General features: G+C 36.7%; 1 protein-coding gene across 1 annotated transcript in view; it reads left to right on the forward strand.

Moving 5' to 3' along the window:
* Positions 1 to 26,353, forward strand: part of LOC135082994 (RNA-binding protein fusilli) — a 105,706-nt gene that overhangs the window by 53,468 nt on the left and 25,885 nt on the right. Inside the window, exons 3-6 of the mRNA XM_063977754.1 lie at positions 11,709 to 11,791; positions 14,039 to 14,223; positions 16,009 to 16,098; positions 16,392 to 16,446. Coding sequence (XP_063833824.1) covers positions 11,709 to 11,791; positions 14,039 to 14,223; positions 16,009 to 16,098; positions 16,392 to 16,446 — 413 coding nt within the window. The remainder of the gene's footprint in view (positions 1 to 11,708; positions 11,792 to 14,038; positions 14,224 to 16,008; positions 16,099 to 16,391; positions 16,447 to 26,353) is intronic.

Below are 26,353 nucleotides of genomic sequence, written 5' to 3' on the forward strand. Positions count from 1 at the left end.
CTGCTAACAAACTATTGCACTCATTTGAACCAGCCGTGTCGGCCAAACAAATTTTAAAAATTAAAGTAAAACGAGTTAGGCATGGACAATTGACAGAACACAAAAAGACTATCCGTGATTTAATTTTTAAGGTTGGCCATTTTTGATATAAAGCACAAAGTTCAATCGTTTTAAGTGCCAAAGATGCCAAACGGCTGATCCTTGGTATTTAAAAATCGTAATCGTAATCTTATGTACCTGGAATTACGCAAATAATTTTTTTTTAATTTGATTTAGGTAGTACGGGGTCTGGTTCGTCATATTACCATGTAACGAACTTTTAAAATATTCTTGTAGTCATTAAAACCAATAAAATAAATAAATACACCTGCAATATCCCGAAAAAATTTAGGTATTCAAAGTGTATGACAAAATAAACATGTCAATTCTTCGTATTGCTACTGACTGACTTCTGAGAATAATATTTGTTTTGTTCTTATCCCAACAAAGGCCGGAAACCTCAAAGATGTTTCAATTGACAAATAAGCAAATAACATCTTTTGAGAATATCTATTTTATTACCTACAGGCCCATGAAAATAAAACTAAACATTACAATAATAACTCATTAATATCTGTCCAGCAGGTATTGCTTGTACAAACTTACCAGTTTAGTGGATTAAGCAATTAATTTAAATAACAATATAAATTAAATTTATTTGGCAATATCTAGAAGATTGTTATCAATTCAAAACAAAAATGCGACATTTTATTTATGGTTCTTACATGTTGAAAAACACCTTTGTCATGTAAAATATCTCTAATGATTTATTAGCAATCAACCTATTATAAAGGTTTGGGAGCTCAATTCTCGAGATTGTCGACAAGTATGTCTACCTCGGACAAACGATCCAGCTAGGTAGGTCCAATTTCGAGAAGGAGGTCAATCGTCGAATCCAACTCGGCTGGGCAGCGTTCGGGAAACTACGTAACATCTTTTCGTCCAAAATACCCCAATGCCTGAAGACGAAAGTCTACAATCAATGTGTGTTACCAGTGATAACTTATGGCTCGGAAACGTGGCCTCTCACTATAGGCCTTATACAGAAGCTCAAAGTTGCACAGCGTGCTATGGAGAGGGCTATGCTTGGTGTTTCTTTGCGAGATCGAATCAGAAATGAGGAAATCCGTAAACGAACTAAAGTCGCTGACATAGCCCGACGGATTAGCAAGCTGAAGTGGCAATGGGCAGGGCACATAGTGCGCAGAACTGACGGCCGATGGGGCAGCAAGGTTCTGGAATGGAGGCCGCGTACCGGAAGGCGCAGCGTGGGACGTCCACCTACAAGGTGGACCGACGACATCGTAAAGGTAGCAGGGAAGCGCTGGATGCAGGCCGCTACCAATCGATCAATGTGGAAAGCATTAGGGGAGGCCTATGTTCAGCAGTGGACGTCCTATGGCTGACATGATGATGATGATGATGAACCTATTATAATAAACTGTACTTTAAAAACAAAAACATAACATTAAAATAAGAAAAAGTAATTAGTTATGTCTCAAGCATTTCAAAGATAGAATTCGGTAGGTTTGTATTTTTATCTGTATATTGGTATAGGTGTACCAGAATCTCATGGCAAATAGGGAAAATAAACTTTGTTGAGAGCAATACTGGGGAAATTGGAATAAACGATCTTGATACTGTTTAATTTTTTACTTTTATGACTAATATTAATGAACATGAAGTACGAATATACATTTTAGGTAGGTATGTGTATGAAGAATGTTGTTATACATAGGAAAATGTCTTGAAAATTAAACAAATCGTCTGTGAGAAAAGAAATGTCTGAGAAATTAATTATTTTAATTACCTACATATTTTCGCGTGGAACTGAAACATAGGCGGTGCCGTTCTTTTTGTATATGGCCAGGTCTGGGTTATTTAAAAAAAAGGTTACAAAATTTTACTACAGTTCCAAAATACTGAACTGTCCTATGCATGACATTGACAGTGGGGCGCCACCGTCAATACCGGATCGCTGGTTCCGATTTTTGCCATGTTGGAAACCATATAATTGAACGATGGTAGCGCCCCCCTGTCATTGAGTTTGGTGGGACAGTTCAGCGTGGGTCATCTATAAGAAAGAATCTTGAGTGACCCTAGCTGAAAAATTAAAAACTGCTAGATTAAAAAAAAAATGAACTGGCTGGATCATGGTGATTTACTGTTTGTACTCCGAATGACTGTGTGAATACACCGATCAAAATGGCGTGAATAGTTATGCGCAACTTTAGGGTCCTGTAACGTATTTATTTGTAGAGATATTTTCATGATTATTTCACAATTATTATTAGTTCTACTTATATTTATTTCAAGTTTATTTCAAAGAAAAAAATTGGAAACTTCTCCATTATTCAATCTTGCTTTATAAAATCTTTTGCAATTTTCTTTACATGGTCATAACATCTGCACCAATTTGTGAGATATACCTGAAAACCCCGATAAAGCAGCTATTAACTAAGAATAATATAAAAAAACACAACCCTCCTTCTGACACAGTTGGGTAATAAATTAATGTATCAAAACATTTCAGTCCAACTTACTGTCAACTCGACGACGCGCTTTAGAATCAAAGATCGACTTTGAATTATGCCTTATTTTACAATTCACATTGAAAACAATATGCCTTGCTTGAACTTTTTCGACTTTTTCCCAAAAATAACAAATAGTCAAGAAGAGATTACAAAAAAATTGCAGCGGCTGACAGATTTCATAATTTTCTTTGACAGGTGACAATTAAACCATAGACAATTGCCATATGAAAAACACACTTTTCCAATATTTTTGTTTGCCATGAGATTCTGGTACACCTATAAAACAATAGGAAAACAAGGGTGTTCTGTTATATTTTTTCATCACTCACACAGATTCCTATCAAGTCACACAACGGACGATATCTTTTCTCTTTGAGTTAGTTCATTTTTCCTGAAACTTTCGCAAACTAAACGTCGTTCTTCCAATTAAATTCGTTGCGGATTCCAAGACAGTTAGCTATCCTTCGGAACTACTCAACTTTCTTTGCTTGTGTTTCATTGGATGCCAAGCTGTAGATCCTAGCTATAAAAGAAACAGAGGTGGAGGTGGGAAACCTATAAACATATATCGATTTAAAAATACCAACCGAATTTAAAACCTCCTTTTTAAAGTCGGTCAAAAAGTACCTCTGTCCGAGGTAGTGAGCGGGCAGCCTTATAGCGAGCCCTTCATTATCGTGAAGCGATCTGAGTCCGGTTCTTATAACTGTATATGGTAAATGCGAAATAAAAAGCAAAATGAGAGGAGCATGCGTGCGCTGTGGAAATCGGTAACGGACTCTGGAAAGTTGACAGACGCCATTTTAATTCCGTAACGTCCGCTGACCGCTCTACTGTTTATAATAATGTTTAAGTTGGGTATTTGTTTATGGTAACTAAAAGTATACCTACTTTCCTTTTTTATTAGGTACCCGAACTTAATCATAAGGTCATTCAGTCTCTACCACAGGAGCAGGAGCCTCTCTAATTTACCAGAGACAAATGAAGAAATTGGCTTTCACCGCCGACGTTGGTTCGACGGGTTAGCTTTGCGTATTTGTTCCCATAGTCACCTTTTTCGACTTTTATTAGGAATATTAATGTATTTAAATTAATTTCTTTATACCAGGAATAGGCTTTTATAAAAGTGAGTTTGGACTAGAGTATTTATTTGTAAAAGAACAATGAGTCGCTCTATGAAATGTTCTAGGTGTCACTCTTTTACGAACCAAACTTTACATAGAAATGATCAAGTCTATGCTCACCTTAAGGATTCCCCAATGTGTTCCCGTGACGATAAATCCTCACCGACGAAAGTAAAAGTGATAGTTAATAGTTAACTCGTATTACCATCGATGGAAATAGTAATTACTCGTAATAAAAATAAACTACACTCTTTGGAACATAAGTTGAATCCGTCGAAATGAAAGTGCATTCACATCGTTGGAACAGGTGCATCGAATTGATAGATAGAAAGTATTTATTTGTCTCAAAACAGATTACAAGTAGCATAGTGTTCAACAGTGGTATCAGACAAAATGGTCTAAGACTCAGTGATTTCAGGAGACCCACAAACCCTATTTTTCTTATAAGGAAATTAATGCTGCTCTCCCAACACAATTCCAAGGTTTTAAGTAACTATTGAGTCCTATAAATCTATGGAAAAACTTCTTTGTCCTGAAAACCAGGCTCGGATCTATGTTTGCTAACGAAAATTAGAAAAGTGAATTTTTGAATCTTTTAAGCCTCATCAACCTACTACTTCTTCTTATTTTGTTTATAAATAGTCAATTATCAACCTATTTATACACTTTTATAGTGTGAAGCTACAAGTCATAAGATTTGTCCCCAATAAGATGGATCTCAATCAACTCGATTAGTTTTTAAGCCACCATAAAATTAGGTAATTGCGGTAAGTTGCTGTGTAAATAAAATAAACACCGGCAAAGAAACAATGGCATATTAAGTATACAAAATCTATGGGAGAAACACGTTTTGACATAGTGTGTCATGTCAATTGATTGGTGGAACTCAATTAAAAATACTGTTACAGCAAAATGCCTTTGTAAAACAAACGTTCGATCAGAAGCTTTCTCAAACAATCCGCTATAAGAGGCTGTAGACAAAATTAATTAATGTCAACTCCTGAGTTCTAAGTGACGAGCGAACCGGTTGTAACTAGGGTTGCCAAGTGTCCGAATAAAGCCGGACGGCCGAATATTTTTCAACTTTTAAGACATAATGAGACTTAAAAAGCTATGACTTAGCTAATAAAAAAGGTATATCCGGCTTTTAGGGTAAAATGTCCGGTTTTAAGCACTGAGACTGGCTTTTGTGTTTTTGGACCTGGCAACCCTAGTTGTAACTGTAGTCCCGGTGGCGCAAGAGTTCGATGCCCGGTGGGGCCGGCTCACGCTTGACTCTCCATACGTGGTGAAGGGTTTTTGCTGGGAAGAATGTCTGTCAGTGTAGCTGATAAGTGTTGCCATTTTCATTGTTTTTTGTTTTTTTTAGATCGCATGATAAAAGTTTTTAAAAACATGATAGGGTGTACCTACCAGTCAATGGACGTTACGAGTTATTGGACAAAACACCCCTTCAACATACTCATGAATATTACTTCAAATGCAAATTGTAACTTAATATGCCCTTTTGTCTCCATCAATCGGAATTTCTTAGTTGTTTTTTTAAAGATTATTATTAATTGTCGGCCGTTTGGTGTAGTGGTTCGAAACGGATTCCGGAGGTAGCGGGTTCAATTGCCGGACAGTACAAACATTTGTGTGCATGAACATATTTGTTTGTATTGGACTGGGTGTTTTCTATGTATAATAAGTATGTATTTACAAAAAAAAGTATTTAAGTATGTTTTATCCGTTGTCTAGTACCCATAGTACAAGCTTTGCTTAGTTTGGGACTAGAAGCGCAGTGTAAAATGTCCAAGGATATTTATTTATTTATTTATTAATTTGTTATTACTTTGTGTAATTACTAATAGTCCCGTTAGCCCCTCGTACTAAGCTAAATATGCTTGTTTAACGAGTGGGCTCACCAAATAGTCGAGCGGCGGCGGGGACCGAACCCGCGTTCCCCGGATCACGAGTCGGCCAGTCCGACCCCTTCACCGTTCGGCTATCGTGGCTTCAAATAGAAATGGGCACTTCTTCGAAATCGCATTCTTCGGCTGATTCATATGGACAAATTTCAAATTCAATTTTAAGTTTGTAACATAGACTCATATGAAAATAGGTACACCCAATAACATATATTTGGATAAGGGACTCGTTTTTGTAAAGTAGTTTTCAAGATATCGACGTTCAAATATTTTGTGCCCATATGAATCAGAATTTGTTACATATTAATCAAAAATAGAAATAAAATTTATGATATTTATGTACAATTGGCTCTAAATTAAGAAAATAATCATATTATAACAAAAACAATGATCTGTTGTTATGAAAAAATGCAAAGATTCCACAATAATTCCACAAAAAACATTTTTTTGAAACTTTCGTATACATCCATAATATTTTGTCATCATAACATAGAACATAAGCCTCTCCCAATGATTTCCATAATGACCGGTTGGTAGCAGCCTGCATCCTGCGCCTTCCTGTGGTAGGACGTTCTACACTGAGCTTTCCGGCACGTAGCTTCCACTCCAGAAACGTGCTATCCCATCGGCCATCATGTCTGTATACTATGTGTCCTGCCCATTATCACTTCAGCTTGCTAAAACATCGGACTATGCCACCATACGACTTTAGATCGTTTACAGATCTCCTCATTACAGATTCGATTGCATGAAAAAAAAAACAAGCATAGTCCACTCCATAGTACACTATGCAACTTTGTGGTTCGTAAGCCTACAGTGAGAGGCCGCTTTTCAGTACAATTTGTCATCACTGATAAACACACACTGGATGTAGACTTTCATCTTATGGCACTAAGGTATTTTAGATGACACTACCGAGCTGTATCCAAGCTATTGTTGTTAAGACGTCCACCTACAAGGTGAAGAAGGTGAAATGAGCTTATAGAGGTTGTGGCAATGGCAATCAGTTAATCTCGAAATCATTGGAGGCCTATGCTCAGCAGTTTATTATTATGTGCTATGGACGCCATAAGTGTAGCAATAATAAAAATAAATAAATCGTTGGGCAATTTCATACAGCACCATTTAGCTACAAAATAAGCAACTAATATGCTTGTGTTATGGTTGCTAGCTTAACGGATATACTACTTATTTACTGTTTAAACACAAATTATTCTTAACATAAAAATGATAATGTTTTTTTATTCATAACAAGACCGCAATCGCACCTGGTCTTAAGTGAGATGCAGTCTGGGATGTCATTCTTAGTTAAAAAAAACCCTTTTTTGGTGCTTGAAAGACCAAAAACTAATTTATTTTATGATTCATACAGGGCCCTGACCATATGAATCACGCACAGATAAATCAGTTTTTTGCCTAAAATCGAGCAAAACTCGTAGTACATACAGACTAGACGTGCGCGCCGGTCGAAAAAAATTGGGCAGCGGCGCGCCACGAAAAAATCCACGGCGGCGGCGTAACGCCGGCGGCGTGGGATTTTTCAACTTTGCATATTAAGACGTATAATGAAAAACCACCCTTAAACGAAAGAACTTCATTAAGTAAACTAATAAGATGACTCAAACACTTTTCTTGACAGAAATATTTTGTTTGCAACTTTTATAGTAATTGTCGTGCACAAAAATTATTTTATTCACCCTAAATGGACTCAGCCGGCACCTTTTGGCTGTTAAAAGCAATCCAGCAACCGAAAACACTCTTTCGCTTGGAGTGCTGGTTGCTGGAATGCATAACAGAGCCTGAGCTAATGACGATAAACGAGGGTAGGCAGATTGTCTGGTTTGCCATTAGGACAAGATGTTCCCGTCTTCAAGTTCCGCAGGATCAGCAGTAGCTAGGTATTTCCAAGCTTCCTGGTCAACAGCATCATCGAAGCTGGAACCATGAGAACTGTGTTGCATGCTGTATATGCGCGAGAGTTGGGAAAGTATTGAAACTTTACTTGTTCTCTGGCTCGGCTTGGCAGCTTTCGGGAAGCTTCGCAATATTCTGACGTCCGAAATACCGCAGTGTCTCAAGTCAAAAGTCTTTGACCAGTGTGTGTTGCCAGTGATGGTATACGGATCTGAGACGTGGTCGCTTACTATGGGCCTCATAAGAAGGCTCAAGGTCACCCAAAGAGCGATGGAGCGTGCTATGCTCGGAGTTTCCCTGCGTGATCGAATCAGAAATGAGGAGATCCGTAGGAGAACCAGAGTGACTGACATAGCCCGCAGAATCGCTAAAATCAAGTGGCAGTGGGCGGAAGTTCTTGAGTGGCGACTACGAGCCGGAAGACGTAGCGTGGGCAGGCCTCCCACTAGGTGGACCGACGATCTGGTGAAGGTTGCGGGAAATGCCTGGATGCGAGCGGCGCAGGACCGGTCTTTGTGGAAATCCTTGGGCTTGGCTTGAAAACGGAAGGCCTTTGTCCAGCAGTGGACGTCTTTCGGCTGAAACGAAAGAACGAACTTGTACTCTATTCTTCCTGGTGACCCTCCTGGTGTAATAATGGTTGATTATGTTCGTAGTAAGGGATTAATTCTTTGGTATATTCTGCCAAGAAACCAGCTGGAGTTAATTTGTTAGCAGTCAGATAGAGGTCAACTTCTCCAAGCTTTATAAACCTTATAATGCTGCAGCAACAACCGCCTTACTGGCTGGGAAGCGTGTGTCCAGTTTCATCAACATTTTCCATTTTAAGGATGTTATTATTAGCGACTCGTCATCATCAATCGAATTAAGCACGTCTTTTATTTCGGCTTTAAATACGAGAGCAAGGTTGATTGTGCTCGATTTTGATGCTGATAAAATTTCAACAATTTGCCGAAACTTGCTCAGAAAATTGCATAAAATAATCCTCTAACAAAATGAACAAAATCCATTCTGCTTGGGAAATTGTCATACCATCTTCCCCTATCCGACGTAAGATGCTATTTATCGGGTTCCTATTACAACAGTGTGCCATACTTTCGAGCATTTCTAAGACACTGTGCCATCTCGTTGGAGTAGAAGTTTTAACTGTAGGTATGTTTGCCAAATTTCCATATAAGGCACGAGCTTCTGTCGCTTCTACCACGTCTTCACTGTCTTCAGAGATTGGATCATTTTCATCTTCCTCTATCACTTGAGAAACAGTCTCCAAAGAGATTAAAAACTTTTGTTCATTTTCTGCCTCTTTCTCCAATTCTGGCAAACGATACCTGACTGTTTATTTTCTTGCATTTCGTCACAAGACTTAAAACTTCGGGTCTTTTCTTTATTCCATCAACCGTAACTAAGTTATGGAGACCGTGCCCTAGACAAAGATGGTTGTCAATATCTGCCAGCTCCGTTGCCCGCTTCACATTAGATTGATTTTAAACTTGTATTCTCTTGCGGGTTTTTTCTCGGCGCGAATTTTAAACTACCGGCGGCGGCGGCGGCGCGCTGACTCCTTATGGCGGCGGCGCGCCGCGGCGGCGCGCACGTCTAATACAGACTACAGTGTTGTCATTTTTCTACATGAATATATAACCCAAAAGCATCACAAGAAAGACAGATTAGATTTTTAATGCAATAATGTAATTTTATAAAGTAGGCATTGTAATCAGCATGCCACCTGAACCAAGCACAGATGAATCAAGTATTTGCCTTCGTCACACCGGGTTCTAAGCCAACCAGCTCCACGTCTGCCTTCTAGTTCATTCGTTGCAAGATGGGCTTGCCTCCACGCCAGAAACCAGACTCTCATGATTAATACCTGACCAGTTATGGTCAAGAACAGCTCACGCCATATGAATCAGTATTTTATGCCGGACACTGCTTATTTATTTTTTTGCGAACAAACTAACTTAATTAAAATTATGACACATTTTTTTTGTAGAAGGACAACTCATGAGCTTTCGAACAGATTTTAATTTATATTGATATATCAAAAGGAAAATGCTACATCAACCATTTTGTTCCGGAAAATGGCTAACGGACACACCATATGAATCAGAGAATCATACTTCAAATATTTTTATTTTGTATAAAGACAGCAATTATGTCAAAAATGTAATTTGCGCCAGATAGGGCTATAGCTAAGCTATACGAAAAAAAATATTGCATGCCATTTTGTTAGTTGGTTACAGAACTATACCCAAAGACATCGAAAATTTTGCCTCCGAAGAAATACCCAAATGCAATTTTTAATTCAATGAAAATAAATAAAATACTCGACGTAAGTGTCTAGTGACTGGAAGTTTACCTTTTGTGTATTGAGAAACAGCAACAGTCCAGTTGGTTTGGTGGTTCGCATACCAGGTTAATGCAGGCTGCGGTTTCTGGTTCGAATTCCGCTGGGGACATTAGCTGGCTGAACACGAGCAATTTATACCTGGACTTTTATTTTTAATGTGTATGCTGCTTAAGATTGTTTTTAGTTTATAGTCGCTTTAATTCATTACTGCAACGAGCTCTGTTAAATATGAAAAAAATATTATAATTTATTATGATTTCATAGCTATTTAGAAATCAGATACAGGCGAAGAGCTTTCTCGTTGTGGATAAAAAAAAACAATTAAAAAATTAATGTTTCAGAAACGTAAAGTAAATGTAAGGTAAAATAATAATAATTACAAAATTTTTAGTCATGGCAACTCCTTGTGGAGAGCTGTTAACGCCGTTTTCGTATTATAGGATCTCGCTAAGTATTCCTTTAATATTTACTCACAGTGGGATGCTGACTGTACCAGCTGTGAAGTTACTGCTATGCAGTTCTCGAAAGTGCGTCTTACATTTAACTTTAACCCTGGGCTTGTAGTTTGTACCATTAATTCTCCAGTCGAACCTACAGTATTTTCCAAGAAATCGCTGACTAACGGTGCAGGAAAAATCTTAAAGTATCTACTATACATTGGTTGGTTGTTCCAAAAAATCCATTCATGTCGTTACGAATGATCATGATGTCCGGCAAAAAAGGCCTTTAGTCGTGAAAGACGAAAAAAATCGAATAAAAGAACTAAACAGGACCTAATGAAGGAAGATCCTACTAATAACCTAACTCGAACGTTCTGGACTTCTGGCGACAAATGGACGGACGTAAATAAATATTACGTGTACCTACTTGAAGGAATACATACGAGTAATGTATTTTATTATTATTCAGTCACATAGCTATTTAATTTTATGCGATTTGTGACATTTGTATGGCACAGGGCGGTGCATCCTCCTAGCGCCCTTCGATTTTGAACTAAGACCTGACAGATGTGAATTTAAAATACCTAATACAATAAACGATTGAGTGTTTAATAGATGGTCTTAAAGCTTTGTTTAGGGTAATTATCAAACACGAGTTAAAATTCTCATTTACAAATGGCGTCCATTTTTCGTTCCCACCGCTGCAGCTCCTGTGTAGCCAGGATCTATTGACCGCCAATAAGAACCCAACCAGTGAAGGTCAAGTTTTTTCCCGGGGGAAAGTTAAACTGTCATTGGACCAGCAACGAAATCATTCAAAAGAACATAGGAGAGTATTAACAACACAATAAACTCGTAAACAAAAGATTATTGTTCACTCACAATAACACACTTATTAACGACGTTCTAAATACATCTATTTTCCTTTTATTTTTATCGTTGCAATTTGAGCTTTGGACTTTGTAGTCTTCTGTATAAACCGGCTGACCCTTGACTCATCTTGCAAATCTTCCAGTCATCTTCACACTAATTTGTGTTGTTATAATGTTTGCGGTTTTTATAAATAAGTATTCCAGTGGATTAAACAGAAATGATACGAGTTTGAAAATGATAAAATAAAGACACTCGGGCAAAGTACCAAGACGATAAAATTAATTTAGGTCATCATGAAATAAATTGGTGAAGTGGTACATTTTTACTTTTGAAGAATTTGCGATTGAGTCAATAAAAATCTTTTTACGACTTTCGCTTGCCGGATGCACTGACTTTTGACGTTTGTTAGAGTTAAAGTAAGATTTAAATTTTTGCTGATTAAAAAGATCCCAACCATACTAATGATTTACCTTGAATGAGACTTTTTAGTTAATCATTAACCTTTGAATTTTGTTTTATTATTTCAGTTCGACGACTTCGTGCGATCTCTGCAAGTGGACCCCCACTCCCCCCTCTTCAGGCTTGTAACAGACGGACAACCCCCTCTGAGGTATGTATAATAAAATAAAACTAAAGTCATTTATGTAGGTAGGTACTTCAGTCCTGCCCAACCCAACCCATTTGGCCACCGTGGAGAGTGTAGACCAAATTCTCCATTTCCTCATCCAAGCAGTTAAAACTAAATGACCTGATGATGATCTTTTCTTCAAGGTTATTATAAACCTTTGTTTTATCACCTGTCATCCGCTTTACACTGGAAGGAAGTAGGTAGAACCCTAAATTCGAATTACTCCTATGTTCTTCTGATTAATTTCGTTGCGGGTCCAATGACAGCTTAACTTTCCCCCGGGACAAACTTGACCTTCACTGGTTGTGTTTTTTTTTGACGTTCAAGCTGTAGATCCTGGCTATACAAGAGTTGGTGTGGGAACGAGAGGTGAGAATAGCCCCGTAACATGACCTGATGATAATGATCTTTAACTAATCACAATATACTTAGATAGAAGAATCGATCGTTTATTGATTTGAAACGAGTTTTGAATGTCGTTTTACATGAGCCCTTGTGATGTACACAAGAAACCACACGGATTACCGTCGCGCTCACTCCAAAAGATTTGCATGTGAATGTAGTTTCAAAACGCTTTTGCTATTGGGGCAGGTTAGGAGTTATCAATTGTCGATCGCGATCGCAGCTCGATAATCTAACGCCGTATCCGGCGGGGTATGATAATTAATATGGGACCAGCTTTTTTAGCCGAGGGTTCACACAGGGCTTTTTCCATTGAACAATTGCCTGGGCTTCTCAAAAATCCAATACGTACACATTACTATTAACCATTTTTCCGTCTAATACTTGTATGTGTCTAACGCCCGAATTTTTCACTTTCACAAACATTCGCACGCGTTGACGCACAGGGTTGTCACCCACACACATAGCTCTATTCAACGCTGTGCGTTCGATTTGCAGCATCGTTTGTGAATACGGGCATAAGACTAGATCTCAGAAATACGATACGTAAAGTGCACTGAAAGTATTTGTCGCCATTATAAACTCTTGCTTTAAAAGTTTCTTTAAAACAAAATTCTGAGGTTTCCTTGACCGAATTCTCGGTCGATTCACCAGACATTAAAAATCGTCTGAGCGTTTTTAATGGAAACACACAACATTAATTCCAACGAAATGCACATATTTGGACTCGATTAATATTAAAATCGACCAACAATAGCTTTAGCCCCGTTCGTGGGTGCACAGGTCGGGAATCGAATAATGAATATCGGGTGTCATTATACGTTGTATAATATACGACTATTATGCTATTATACGGTATCAGATCAAGGACGCCTTGGGTGGTTGGGCAGGAACAAAATGTATATTATAATATGTTTGTGTACGTTTCGCTTTGATGCGGTGATTAGGTATTGTGTAGATTTTTGATGCTATCTTTGTTTCTGTTATCGGTATATGTTTACCGCGTGGAAATCTTGTGAACGAAGAAATACTATTTACTAGCTTCAGAAAGTTTTTGCTACCCTAAAGCAGATTTATCCCTATTTGCCGTGGTTCTTGTAAAGTAGCAAAGGTCGGAGAAAAGCAAAAGGACCAATCATCTGACCAGTGCAGCGTGGGGTCAATTCCTCCATTCTCAATATTCGCATTATGGTAAATTAGAAAGGATCGTGCTTCTGCAGTGAAAAGTTAACGATGATGATCACATAGGTACCTTATTTAACCATCATCAATACAATATTTTATCTACTTTATATAACTTAATCATCGTTATCATTAGGTCGTTAAATGTCCACTGTAGGATGTCACCCTCTACTGCTCTCAGAGCCAGAGGCAAATAGAAGGTTTAGTCTACACTCCCAACGCTGGCCAATTGGGTTGAGGAAGCATCTTCCTCGAAAACGCATCCACGGGAAGAGTGAGGTTTTCTGCCATACTGTGTCATAATAAAATTAAATCACTTTAGCCTAGGCGCAGACCATCGATTTTTCGTCGGCCGATAGTTAGTCGGGCAGTTGATCAGCATGGGCATGTATGGAAGTGCGCACATTACGCCGATTCGATTTGGCCGATTCTTCATACAAATTAAAATCGGGCCCAACTATCGGCCAACTAAAAATCGGTGGTCTGCGCCTAGTCTAAATTTTTTCAAAGGTACGGAACTATTCTCACCTCTCGTTCCCACCGCTGCACTCTTGTGTAGCCAGGATCTACAGCTTGACCGCCAATAAAAACACATTATCAAAAGTAATGAAGTCCCAAATGTCTAACAAATCCTCGTAATTCCAGACAATGCCTGCACCCCGAGGCGTGCAGCAAGGAGCTCACGCTGCCAGCGTACTACGCTCGCTTCCACGATCTACGCAAAGAATACGTGCGAGCGTACACGCTGCGAGCGGTCGCGCCGCGAGCGCAGGCGCCGCCGCCGCCGCCGCCGCCGGACAACCCCGCCTGTCTGCTGGATATGCTCAATTGTATCCTTTTTTCAATCATCATCATTTAGTCGGCCGTTTGGTGTAGTGGTTCAGAACGGACTACTATGCCGAGAGGTCCCGGGTTCGATTCCCGGCCGGGCAGAAATTAAAATGATGAATTTTAATTTCTGTGACGGGTCTGGGTGTAAATATGTATAATATGTATGTATTTAATAATAATAAAAAAAGTATACAGGGTGTTAGGTAAATGGGTATATGAGCCGACACTAGCCCATGTTAACATGGTCATATAAATGGTTTGGTGAAGTCAGAAAATTGATATCTTCATTTTAATTATTTTAATTTTCATACAAATCGGATTTAATAAAATTTATTTTGTATGAAAATTAAAAAAATTAAAATGATGATATTGAATTTCTGACTTCACCATACCATTTATATGGCCATGTTAACATGGGCTAGTGTCGGCTCATATACCCATTTACCTAACACCCTGTATAAGTAGTATATCCGTTAAGCTAGCACCCATAACACAAGCATTGAGTTGCTTACTTTGGGGCTAGCTGGCGCTGTGTGAAATTGTCCAAAGATTTATTTAACCTTGAATATCCATTTTAACCTTAAATATCAGCTATCAGCCTTTCAAAGATCATACACACTATTAATAGCCGAGTAACGCTGGTTCGAACCCGCCGCCGCTACACACTCGTAACAGAAGCTTGATCTAAGTACGAGGGTACGAGACACTACCAGTAATTTGGGAAATACAAATTACTATTGCTTTACTCAGTCAGTGCCTGAGATATGGTACGGGAGGAGTGACATTGACACCCCTGCCCTCCCGTGCCGCTCTCATACCTCAGGCACGGACTGTTTTTTTAAAAGTCGGTTAAAAAGTCTAAAGTTCTCTGCAATAGACTATAAAGCGTTTTTATACTTTCCTCTGTTTTGGGACAATAATTGAGCCCTATGATAGAGCAGCTTTAGGACTACGCTTGCCCAGTGGCAGTCTCCACAAGTATTCTTATTAAATTGCCATTAAGATGCACCTCTAAATTCTCTGAAGGTCGAAATAACGATAGTAAAATTGCTGTTCACGTTAAAACCAGATACTAAAATGGCCTTATCACGTTTTTAAGTACCCAGTAGTTTGTGCCACTTTGTCTTGCGGTTTCATCCTAAGAAGTTTCCTTGACCAAAATGGATGCGAACACACGACCTCGCGGTTTGGGCGTTTTATCGAACAATCTACATGAACCAATCATGCTTTATGAAGCCTTGGTTGAGAAATTGCTTAGTGCATCAGTGGCTTATTCCCAAAGCTCCACGACTGGCTTTTATTCATAAATTTACAACCAAATAGGTGCACGAAATAAACTTTTAAATGGGTGTTCCAATAATTCAGACCCCACGTCATCTACTAATGACTGATAGTTGGGTAGTTTATTAAACTGTCTACTTAATCTTTGCAATAATCGCAATAATGATATTGCTCTTCGGGATAAAGAAAATCTATATCTTATAGAGTTCAGAGGTGAAGGATTTACAAAAAAAGTAGAGTAAGTTTTACCTATTACCTATATTATCTGTGCTATTACCCTATCATTAAACATTTTTTACTTACATTGAGTTTGATGTTAATTAACCTAGTAGAGTGTCATTAGGATAATTGAAGTTTGATTCATAGACGTACTCGTATATTTTTATATGTCTATGGTTTGATTAGTACCTATTTACTTAGCGCCAAGATTAGAACCTCAAATATTCATCTTTTTTAATTTTCAACTACCATATACAATGATTTCTTTAACCCAAATTTCACAGATTTAGGTATACCTCCATATTCTGGAGACAACTTTTACATTGCAGAAGTCAAAGACATGGTCAGTGTGATACAAAGGATAATATCCGATGGTAAGTAAACAACAATTTAAATTAATTTCGAATGCATATTAATTAAGTTACTCGTTGAAAACTAAAAGACTGATAGTAAGACTGCAGATACTTTTAAATCTGTGATTGCAAATTTTATAACATAAACATAACATAAATTAATCGCCCGCTATCCAAATGTCACACGAAGGTGACCCATAAAAAACAAATAACGTCCACAGAAAAAAAAATAGTAGGTATTATTTAGATTCTGTTAATATAAATGTGAGGAAGCTGGAAATTGTAATAATAACTTTTCGTTTGTGTTTTTTCAGGTTTCCGGTTAGAGTTGCCAGAGACTGTTGACTTAGTTTTAGAAACTGGAATTTGGTGAGTTTAAATTAACATTGTTTAGATTATATTTAATTTCCTTAGATTATATTATATTAACTAGGTGCTCTCACAATAAATACTTGTGTTATCCCAGCAGCACGAAGCACCAAAACGCCTGTATAAAATTTATCGGCAAAAACACATAAGAGTCAAATTGACAATCGGTACTTCAGGCACAGTATTTCAATTATGAAGTTAATAAAATAACTAAATCGATATAATGATTGATTAATGTCTCTAATAACTCATTACATTAAAGGGAAAAATAATATCTATTATTTTTGTAAGTAAGTTAGTTGATTGACTGTCTGAGCCCGCGACTTCATACGCGTGAAAATAGTTTGAATAATATTTCCAGTTTTTGCAACCTTTTTCTTTACTCTAACGATTCCAAATGAAGTAGTTTTCTATTCCGTAAAATTACCTCATAATGTTCAGAAGAAGGACGTAAGCAAACATGATAGAGCTGTGATTTGATTTTGATGAAGACCGAGTCACGCGATGGTCACTCAATCATGCCAAGTTATCAGCATTACGAGTATATTACGGATTTGCTGACATTGGTAACATTGTTGTAGTAACATAAACATGCTTTTAGACAAAGTTAAGAAATTAAACAAGTTCTGACTTTGTGAGGTCATCAAATAAATATTTAATTTATTGTACATATTTCAGATAAAACTGTTTTAATTTCTGGGTAAGAAAATTAAAATCTCTTGATGAAAACCTTAAAATTTTCATTTTGTGTATTCATCAGGTGCCTTTTAAAAAATTCGTGGTAGCTAATCAATGATATTATAGTTTTATAATATCATTGATCTTAATACTTAAGTAGGTACTTCATTTACTACAACATTTTAAGGTTAATTACCTTTAAAATAAACTCAAAAACCCGAAATAAATTGAAATGATTAGGTATTCATCATAATGTAAAGAAACTAATTAGGTATAAACGTGGCTTAATTTAATATAATAAAAGCTAAGACGTAACAAAATATGGGATTGGTTTGACAGGTTTGACATCACAAAAAGTTCTAACTCTTGACACTTTTTTGTCAGTCAGCAAAAAAGGGACAGGTCGTTTAACTGTTTGCACTCGCTCAGCTTTTGTTTGTATTTTTTCTGAAAATGGATATTAGCAGAGTGTTTTTTGTCGTTTTAGGATGTCACTACCTGCATTGAACCATACAGTAATAATAAGATTGTTAAGTTAAGGAAGATTTTATTTCTTTCTTTTAACTCCAATCAGAATATTGTAAAATAATTAGGACACCATTTATGATAAAAACTTAATATTACCTACTTAAGCCCTAGATTTTACAATCGTCAGATAACTTTTAACTGAAGAATAAGTTTTGCACATTGACAGTTTCAGTATGGGAAATATGTCAAAATGACAATTTTATTCTTCAGTTATAATATATCTGAGCTCTGAGGATTGAGAAATCAGTCCTATTTATCTTGAAACACCATAACTGAACTGATACTTTAACAGAACTACTTAAACCGACTTACACGATTTGACGTCACACCGTCTCTATTGTTTGTTACATCCAATCGACCATACAAATCCCCATACCTGACTTCACAATACTAAATCCACAACGCACGCAAATTTCCCTGAATCGTATAGGAAGGAGTGAGACGTCCGAGAGTACAGTGCTGACTAAAACAACGCCGGTACCACGCAACACAGAAGCATGTTAGCGATATGTTTACGTCATATTACACTAAGGGCTTGTGCAGAGAGATTTTGTAGTCAAATAGGAAAATATAAAACTACTAGCGGCTCGCCCCGGCTTCGCACGGGTGTAATGGTATATCTCGTCTTTTCTCTTCTATATTATGCATGTTTTATACTTATAAACCTTCCTCTTGAATCATTCTATTTATTAAAGAAAACCGCAACAAAATCCGTTGCGTAGTTTTAAAGATCTAAGCATACAGCAAAAGCGATTTTGTGAAGTAGTGATACTGATATATTTTAATAATCGCTTCCAAACGGCAAAACTAGAAATCGTTGGGAAGTCTACGTTCAGCAGAAAAAGTTTTGTGGCTGAAATGATGATTATGTGATGATTACCTCCAGCTAAGAGTCATCAGATTACATTTTATTTCCTAAATAAGTAGCACCTATTTCAAATAAATAAGATGCCACAGTGTTTAGCCTTAATCTTTTTATTTTATCGTCAGTAATAACAATGGATTAACTTACATTAAAACAATCACGTGAACTGATTGATAACAATATCTTTACAAATTAATTACCAAGATACCTATATCAAAACGAATTTACATTTTTCATCACCTATTATTCCTCTATTATTGTCCAAACTGAGGTGATTTCATAACTTCTGAGTTCCATCTTCCGTCAAGTCGAAAACCTAGGAGAGTCTTTATGGGCAACTAATGAAGCCATTAAAGCACTAAAATCTTTAGTAGGAATTATTTCCGATTTAATTCATTTTTGTGTTTAATTCTACTGGCCTAAGTAATATCTCACAAATTCTTAAGACCTACGATTACACACCAACAAAGATTTTCAGGTAGTTCAGCGATTCATATAAACATTAACAATGTGATATCCGTTCGAAAATCTATCAGTGTAGTGCAGACACCAAGTAAGTACTTGAAAAACATATTTAACGTCATTTAATTTCAAACAGACGGTGGTGACGGCAGAGTAGAATACATTTGTCACCAACCCCTGCTCTTCCCGCGGGTGTCGTAAGAGGCGACTTAGGGACTACACATCAAACAGAGAATGGGCAGCAGCGCTCTCTGAAAAACATCAATGTTTTAAACTGCGATCTCCAACCCGCCTGCCAAGCGTGGAGATTATGGCAAAACCCTCCACTATAGTGGAGGAGGCTCATAGTCCAGCAGTGGACTGTAAAGGGCTGTTGATGATGATGATGATGAATTTCAAACAAATTAAGTCGAAAATCAACACTAGTGAACACTTCTTAACTTAAACTTAACTATCGCTCGAGCAAGCTTCATAATACAAGTCATATCGACTCCTGCGCAGGGCGAAGTGTCACCAAGCGTCACACCGGCTCACTTCGCGCCGAACCGTCACGCGAGCCGCACGTCTTTTGCGCTCCGTTCGAAATACTAAAAGCTTATCTTTTCTGTTTTGAAACATCTCCTTGGTGTTATAAAAATCGTGCTTGATAACGTGTTTTGGAGTCAGGACTTTGTGTTTGTTTTGTGAACCACTTTCGGGTCTTTTATCGGTCCTCGGCTGCGACTTAAGATAAGAAGGTGAGTTGTGCTGATAGCTTTTCGTCGATAATTGCTTAGGTTTGTCCACTGTTACGATGGCCGTTGTGAGCGGACTGGCGATAGGTATGATGGAATGTGACGAGAGATTACATGCCCGACGCCTTTGAATTTACTAGGTGTCATAAGCACAAATGGTCGTAAACTTAAATGACAACTTAGATTAGTATTTCAGTAACAATGTGATATGCCACACTCATAAAATCATAGAAAATTAACGTATTGTTCTGTGGATCTTAAAATAATATAGTTACCGCTTAACCTAACCAGTATCTTAATACTTATTTGTTACTAAGTTGGTCAACATTAGGAGTGTTGATTTTGAAGAAGTAATTAATAATTATATGTATTTATCTAAGAATGACAAATGCGTGTGTAATGTATAGTGATTAACCCATATTTAATCAGAATTAGGTGTTGAATTGATTTACAATGCAGACCCTGCGGCCATATGCTTCTATCATTTGCTACTGGTTTTTGATAAGTCATACGTAATCGCCCGATTGTGATTTAAACGAAACAATATAATAAAAAGTTAAATTAAACTTCAGATAGGAGGATAATAGAATCAGTAATCAGGCCCATATTATTATAAGATTCTCCAAAATAGATCTATTTTTCAATACTTGAACCAATTTCAAGCTAAAAGCTGTTCTTGAGTGTTGATTCTTGAACACCTTCAATATGGTTGGTTATAATTGACTTCTTTGAAATTCAAAACCCCCACTTTCTTTTTTGCTGGATCTAAACAATCTAATATTATCTCGCCAGAGAACTAATCTTTGTTAAAGCTGTTCTTGAATGTTGATACTTTAACTTTCAGAAGACAGCTACTGTCAGATAGAAAATTGACTTCTCTGACATTCAGAATCCCCCCTTCTTCTTCATTCTTCCTTGCTAGAACTAGAACTAAACAGTATAACATTCTGTTACATCACTAAGGCCCAGAACAGACGGTGAAACGCAACTGCAACGAAACTGCAACTGCTAGTTACTTTTGAGTTGCATCTAAGTTTCTGCCATAGCTTCCGTTGAGAGACTACACATGACGCGACCAGTTTGAAACTTTCAGTTTCAGTTTCATTCATCAGAATCATCAAAAAGTTGCAGTTTCGTTGCAGTTGCGTTTCACCGTCTGTTCTGGGCCTAACTCTTTGTTATTTGTTATAACAATCAAATGACATCGAATATGTCATTTGAAGTTCTTGATAATAATAACACGCCTCCTATTTTAGTTTTATCATTGAAACCTTGACCCTAAGAATATTTTTGAAGTATTGATAATATCAATACTTCAAAAACATATTATGTCTGACAAGATTATATCAAATTACGAGAATGTTATTTTAACTTTTTAATGAAAACCAGTTACTTACAAAAAAGAAAAAGAACAGAACTCAAAACTTGACTCCATCTCAGGAAAGATTCTGTTTTGTGATTGGTCTAAAACTATTTAAATTGAACAAACTTGAGCCTCGTTCTATAATACGCACCTTATTTATACATCTACCTAATTAATCATGTTTCTTTGAATTACAACTTTTGGATTAAAGGTATTCTTGAATAGATTCACATTTGAATGTCGTTTCCAGTAAGTCTCAATAAGTAAGTATACCCTTCAAAAAAGGCCTTATTTGTTACATCAGGCAAAGGATGTTTGCGACTATGCCACTGCATGTAACACCGTACGTCTATATTTATCTGTTTGCTCAAGCTATCTCCTCGTAAACTACTTTGCTACCAGACCCTATCAAATACAAATAAGATCTTTTAACCGATAACCCTTTGAGCTTACTTACTGATTAATCTACTAAACTAATAACTACAAAGGAGGGAAATGTTACCTCTAATATTAAATAGTAGTTTTTTTCCTCTATACAAATACGCATAAATAAGAAGAACAATTAAAATTAGGATTTATTATTATAATACCACACCTAATTCAAATTAAGCCAATTTTATACCGCGTGCGTGCCGGTAAATACAAAATTAAAAGTAGGATGGTACTCGTTGTAGGTACCTACTATTCTATGGATCAACAACAGTCTTGAAACTAGTCTAAAGTCAAACTTGAGTGTGGTTTTGTGATACGGGCCATATTTTCTTTCAATACCTCGTTTTAAAGCTTGCCTAACCCAAAACATGCCCAGCAGAACTAATTTCCTTTTACGACCAAGAAATCCGACTCCCAGCGGAATTCTTTCTCCTATTACAGGCGCGTGGAGACTTGGAACTAACCGATGCAGTGCACACACAAATGCACCTTGTTATTCAAGACTTAAAGGCGTAAATCCGCTGAAAGTTGGAATATTTCTAACGCACATCAAGTTAAAAACAGTGGCATCTATGTAGTTTATAATAGATGCGATTTTGCAACGAAAATGTGTAGGATACTTATGTTGATAATATACAAACAGCGGATTTGCAATCGTCAACATACCTAATAAATCTTGCCGATTTGAAGTTTTCATGTTGCAACACCAAAATGTGGACAAACAACGCATTTGAAGTAAACTTAAATTGTAAGCATGACTTTTCATTTCAAATCGATTTAATAGCGTTAAGTTTGTGTAATTAATTACTCAGCGATGATTTCAATCCGTTAGCTTCGTATGAAAATATTCCCTGCTATGAATCTCTAAATGCGTCATCCTCAGTTTTATTGAAAGGAATAAACCCTTCGTATCTAGCAAGTTAAGCACCTACATTGTAAATTCCCAATCTCCTTCTACACTTTTAACATTTGAGTTCCCAATCCATGTTAGACATAAGCCTATAGTGATCTTGCGTTATTCGGTCTGCTGAACTGTCTGAGGGTTCTAATTTTATTATATTTCTTTTTGGATTAATGTTAGCTACTCAGCTGAAAAAAAATACTACTGGACGGAATTTCAAGAAACATCACACAACAACACAATAAGGTTCAGTGAATTCACATATTAACCCGATTGATTTTGTGCGGCTGAATAAGTAGATTACTGGTCAAACTCTCTTCATGTTATGATGAAGCCATCCTTGACGTTTATAAGTAGGCCTAAGATGCGCGCCGTGATAACTTTTATCGACATCAAAATGTATGGGCAAAATCGATAAAATGGCGTGATAACCGCTTATCGCTGCGCGCATCTTAGGCCTACAGTAGTGGTCAAAATTGAATAAAATATTTTTGATTTTGTTTTTATTTGTATAAAAACAAAATCAAAACCTACCTAAGTAAGTGAGATTTAGACCAAAACCCTTTTTCTTCAACTAAATCTTGATAATTAATTAGTAACACACCTTGTAGTCTAAGGCTGAGTTGCACCACCTAACTTTGACCGTAACTTTAACGAGTTTTTAAGTGTTTTTTTAAAGTTTGACAGAATTTTGACGTTTGTCAAAGTTAAAGTAAGATGGTGCAACCCAGCCTAAGATTTATAAATAGGTTTTCAGTTCGTTTTTAGAAATATCGTATCAATCAGTCAGCATATTTAATATAAACCACAGTCTCTTATACTTATCACTTACTAAGTGTTAACTGAGGATATTTAAAACTATCCATTGATAACTAGTCATTGGTAAACAAACGAACATTAATGGCCCACTTAACTGTAAGTAATATGAGTATTTTATCAGATCATCGTCCTTTATACAACCTTGGTGATAGTTCCATTCGTATTATCATTCAAGCAAATAATTCCGTAAATCATGGAATTAATTCATTAAGGAAAACTTAAACTATTGCAATTTTAACGTAGACTAAATCATTCATTGAATACGAGACACGAGTATTAAGGAAATATAGGTAGTTATATAAATTTGTAAATGACGAAACTTTAGAGCGTCATTTCTGTGGTCATTTCGCTGACATAGCAAGGGTACTTCCAAATCGTCATTTTCAGTAAATTTGGTTGATTCAAGCATGCTTTGTTATAACCAATATGTTAAAAATACTTATATGTGTGATTTTCAATTAATATTTTTGGTCTAGACCTATAGTTTAAGTAGTATAAATGTTTTTCTTTCTTTCTAATATGATGTTAGTTACATGACAAAAGGAGTACCGTAAACGATCTACCAAAATCAAGGGTTTACATTACATTGGGGGCGTTTGTATAATTCAGTAGAAGCCAAACTGTTAGTGGTAGGTGTGTGACTCAACATTTGAATGTTCTTTCGGCTAATAAAAATACACTTGTGAACAGTCCCATGGACACAATGTCCATTATGGATGAAGCAAAACAATCTGAACAATGCGCGAGAAGCGCCGCTGTTTACTTTATGCTGTCACTTGGGTTTGACTTTGAAGTCTGAACCATAGCACAACTCACAAGGCCGTTTTGAAATTACCGTTTTCTGCATCTTGTCCAGTTTTTAGGCTGGGTTGCACCATCTTACTTTAACTTTGACAAACGTCAAAAATCTGTCAAAACACACAAAAAACACTGGTTATTGTTATAGTTACGGTCAAAGTTAGGTGGTGCAACTCAGCCTTATTCTGTAGTCGTACTTCGTAACTTCGTATTTAGTGTTAAAATAACGTAGCGTTACTTTTTCTAGCAAACAAAAAAAAATGGTTTAAAAGACGTTATGGGATCCAATCTTCCTTCTTCCATTGGCCTCTAGTACTCGTAAATTAGAGAGGATCTCCTGCAGTGGAGATTTTTTTGTAATGTATACCTACAGTTATTGCATAAATTACTATTTAGTCCCCTTAGCCCTCCAATATGAAGTTAAGAGTAGGTTCAGCACAATAAGAGTCTAGCAGCGGCAGGGTTTGAATTACCAACCCTCGTATTGAAGTCCGACACTTACAAAGTTGCTATTCTTCTTCTGAATCTTGTCGTGTCGACAACACACCTATAACAGTGTGCAGTGTCATCCCAAAACTCTGCTACAAAAGTGACGTGGTCAGTAGAATTCATTAAGTAGGTAAATCTACCTGCGCTGCGTGCAGTTGTTTGGCTATTGTCGCCTCGAATAATCTGATGATGATAAAAATGGAGTCTAGAGTATAAGTACTAAGATTCATAGTCCATTGTCATTTCATACAAATGATTCAAGAGTCGATTGCATTACATTCCTGTAGTTTTTTCCAAGTAAGTTTTTCAGTTGTAATACTTGAGCCGTGAGTCTAGCGAGACCATTATTTTTTACGACACGATAACGCATGCGCCGATAAGAGCTTGTTTCACACACTGCGTTCTTACACACTTTATTTAGTAGGAAATATTCATAAAAACTCGGATTTAATCTAAGGTTTTATGACAAAATATGTTTGAATTTTCTTGTAATTATTTTCTCTCTGTAGTTATTTTTTTTGGTGGTCATCATTACTCGTATTCATAAATTAATTACTTATTAAAATTATGTTTTACAGTAAAATGTTTTACGAGTCCTATTAAGTATTCGAATTGTAATCCTATTTTTATTGGGATATCGATTTATAAGTATAAGAATAAATTATTTAAAAGAAATTAAGGAGTGACACTGAAAATATTGTAATTATTTTGAGATATTGTTAGTTAAGTAATTGTAAGTACGTTTCTCTAGAAACTTTCTGCCCCGTACAACCAAACTGTGGAATGGACTGTCGTCTGCGGTGTTTCCGGACGGATACGACCTGCAAGCTTTCAAGAGGAGAGCGTATCTTTACCTTAAAGGCCGGCAACGCACCTGTAACGCCCCTGGGTCTGCGGGTGTCTATGGGCGACGGTAATCACTTACCATCAGGTGATCCGTTTGCTCGTTTGCCTCCTATCACATAAAAAAAAAAAAAAAAAGTAAAATACGATCTTGAATCACACGCACGTTCCATAAAAGTTTGATACAAAATTACACCTTTTATAACCACCTATAAGATACTATAGTGTAAAGCCGTCGCGACGTTTGTTGAAACGTTCGTGGAATCCTCGTTTTAGAGCGATTATACGAGCCTTTGTATTTCACATTGGATAGCTAAATCTAGGTATTCACAGTACAGTACGTGTGAACTAAAAAGTAACTTCAACATTGTATGCCAGTCTAGATATGTTGTGTTTATTCTTACTGTGCATCTGATGATCTCTGAGGTCAAACCACTGACATGCTGTGCAAATGCAAAATGTTCTTGAAATTACATATAACTTGGGTAACTTTGAACAGTAAAAAAATAATGAATTGCATATTATTATCACTTATCGGATTAATATTTACACGTATAATAGATTATTTTAGTAATTATTTTGATGAATGAGGTCACATGCGCACTTTGCGCAGTCCTATCTAATACTATTTAAAAATTATGGCCTTCTTTCAATTCTTGAATATTCCAATCAGGGAATAATGCGCCAGTAACAGGTTTGTTTGTTTGTAAACCCAAGGATGGTAACGACCTTTTTCCATTTACATATTTTCATCTTTTTCTAATTTTTTGATATTTAATAATTTAATAATGTTTTGATATTTATTTAGAGTCGTCATTCACATTATTCACAATCATCTACAGACCATGAAGTCTACGAGAGATGAGCTGTCCATGTGACTGTCATAAAGTGATCTGTAAAACTAATTATCTTAGCGACTCTTGTCGTGTCATGTTATGTTTTGTGTCGATAATTTAGTGTTGGTTTATCAATCAGCTGCTTTTTAATTACCAAGT

The sequence above is a fragment of the Ostrinia nubilalis genome, chromosome 22, assembly GCF_963855985.1.
Source record: "Ostrinia nubilalis chromosome 22, ilOstNubi1.1, whole genome shotgun sequence".
Classification (NCBI taxonomy): Eukaryota; Metazoa; Arthropoda; class Insecta; order Lepidoptera; family Crambidae; genus Ostrinia; species Ostrinia nubilalis.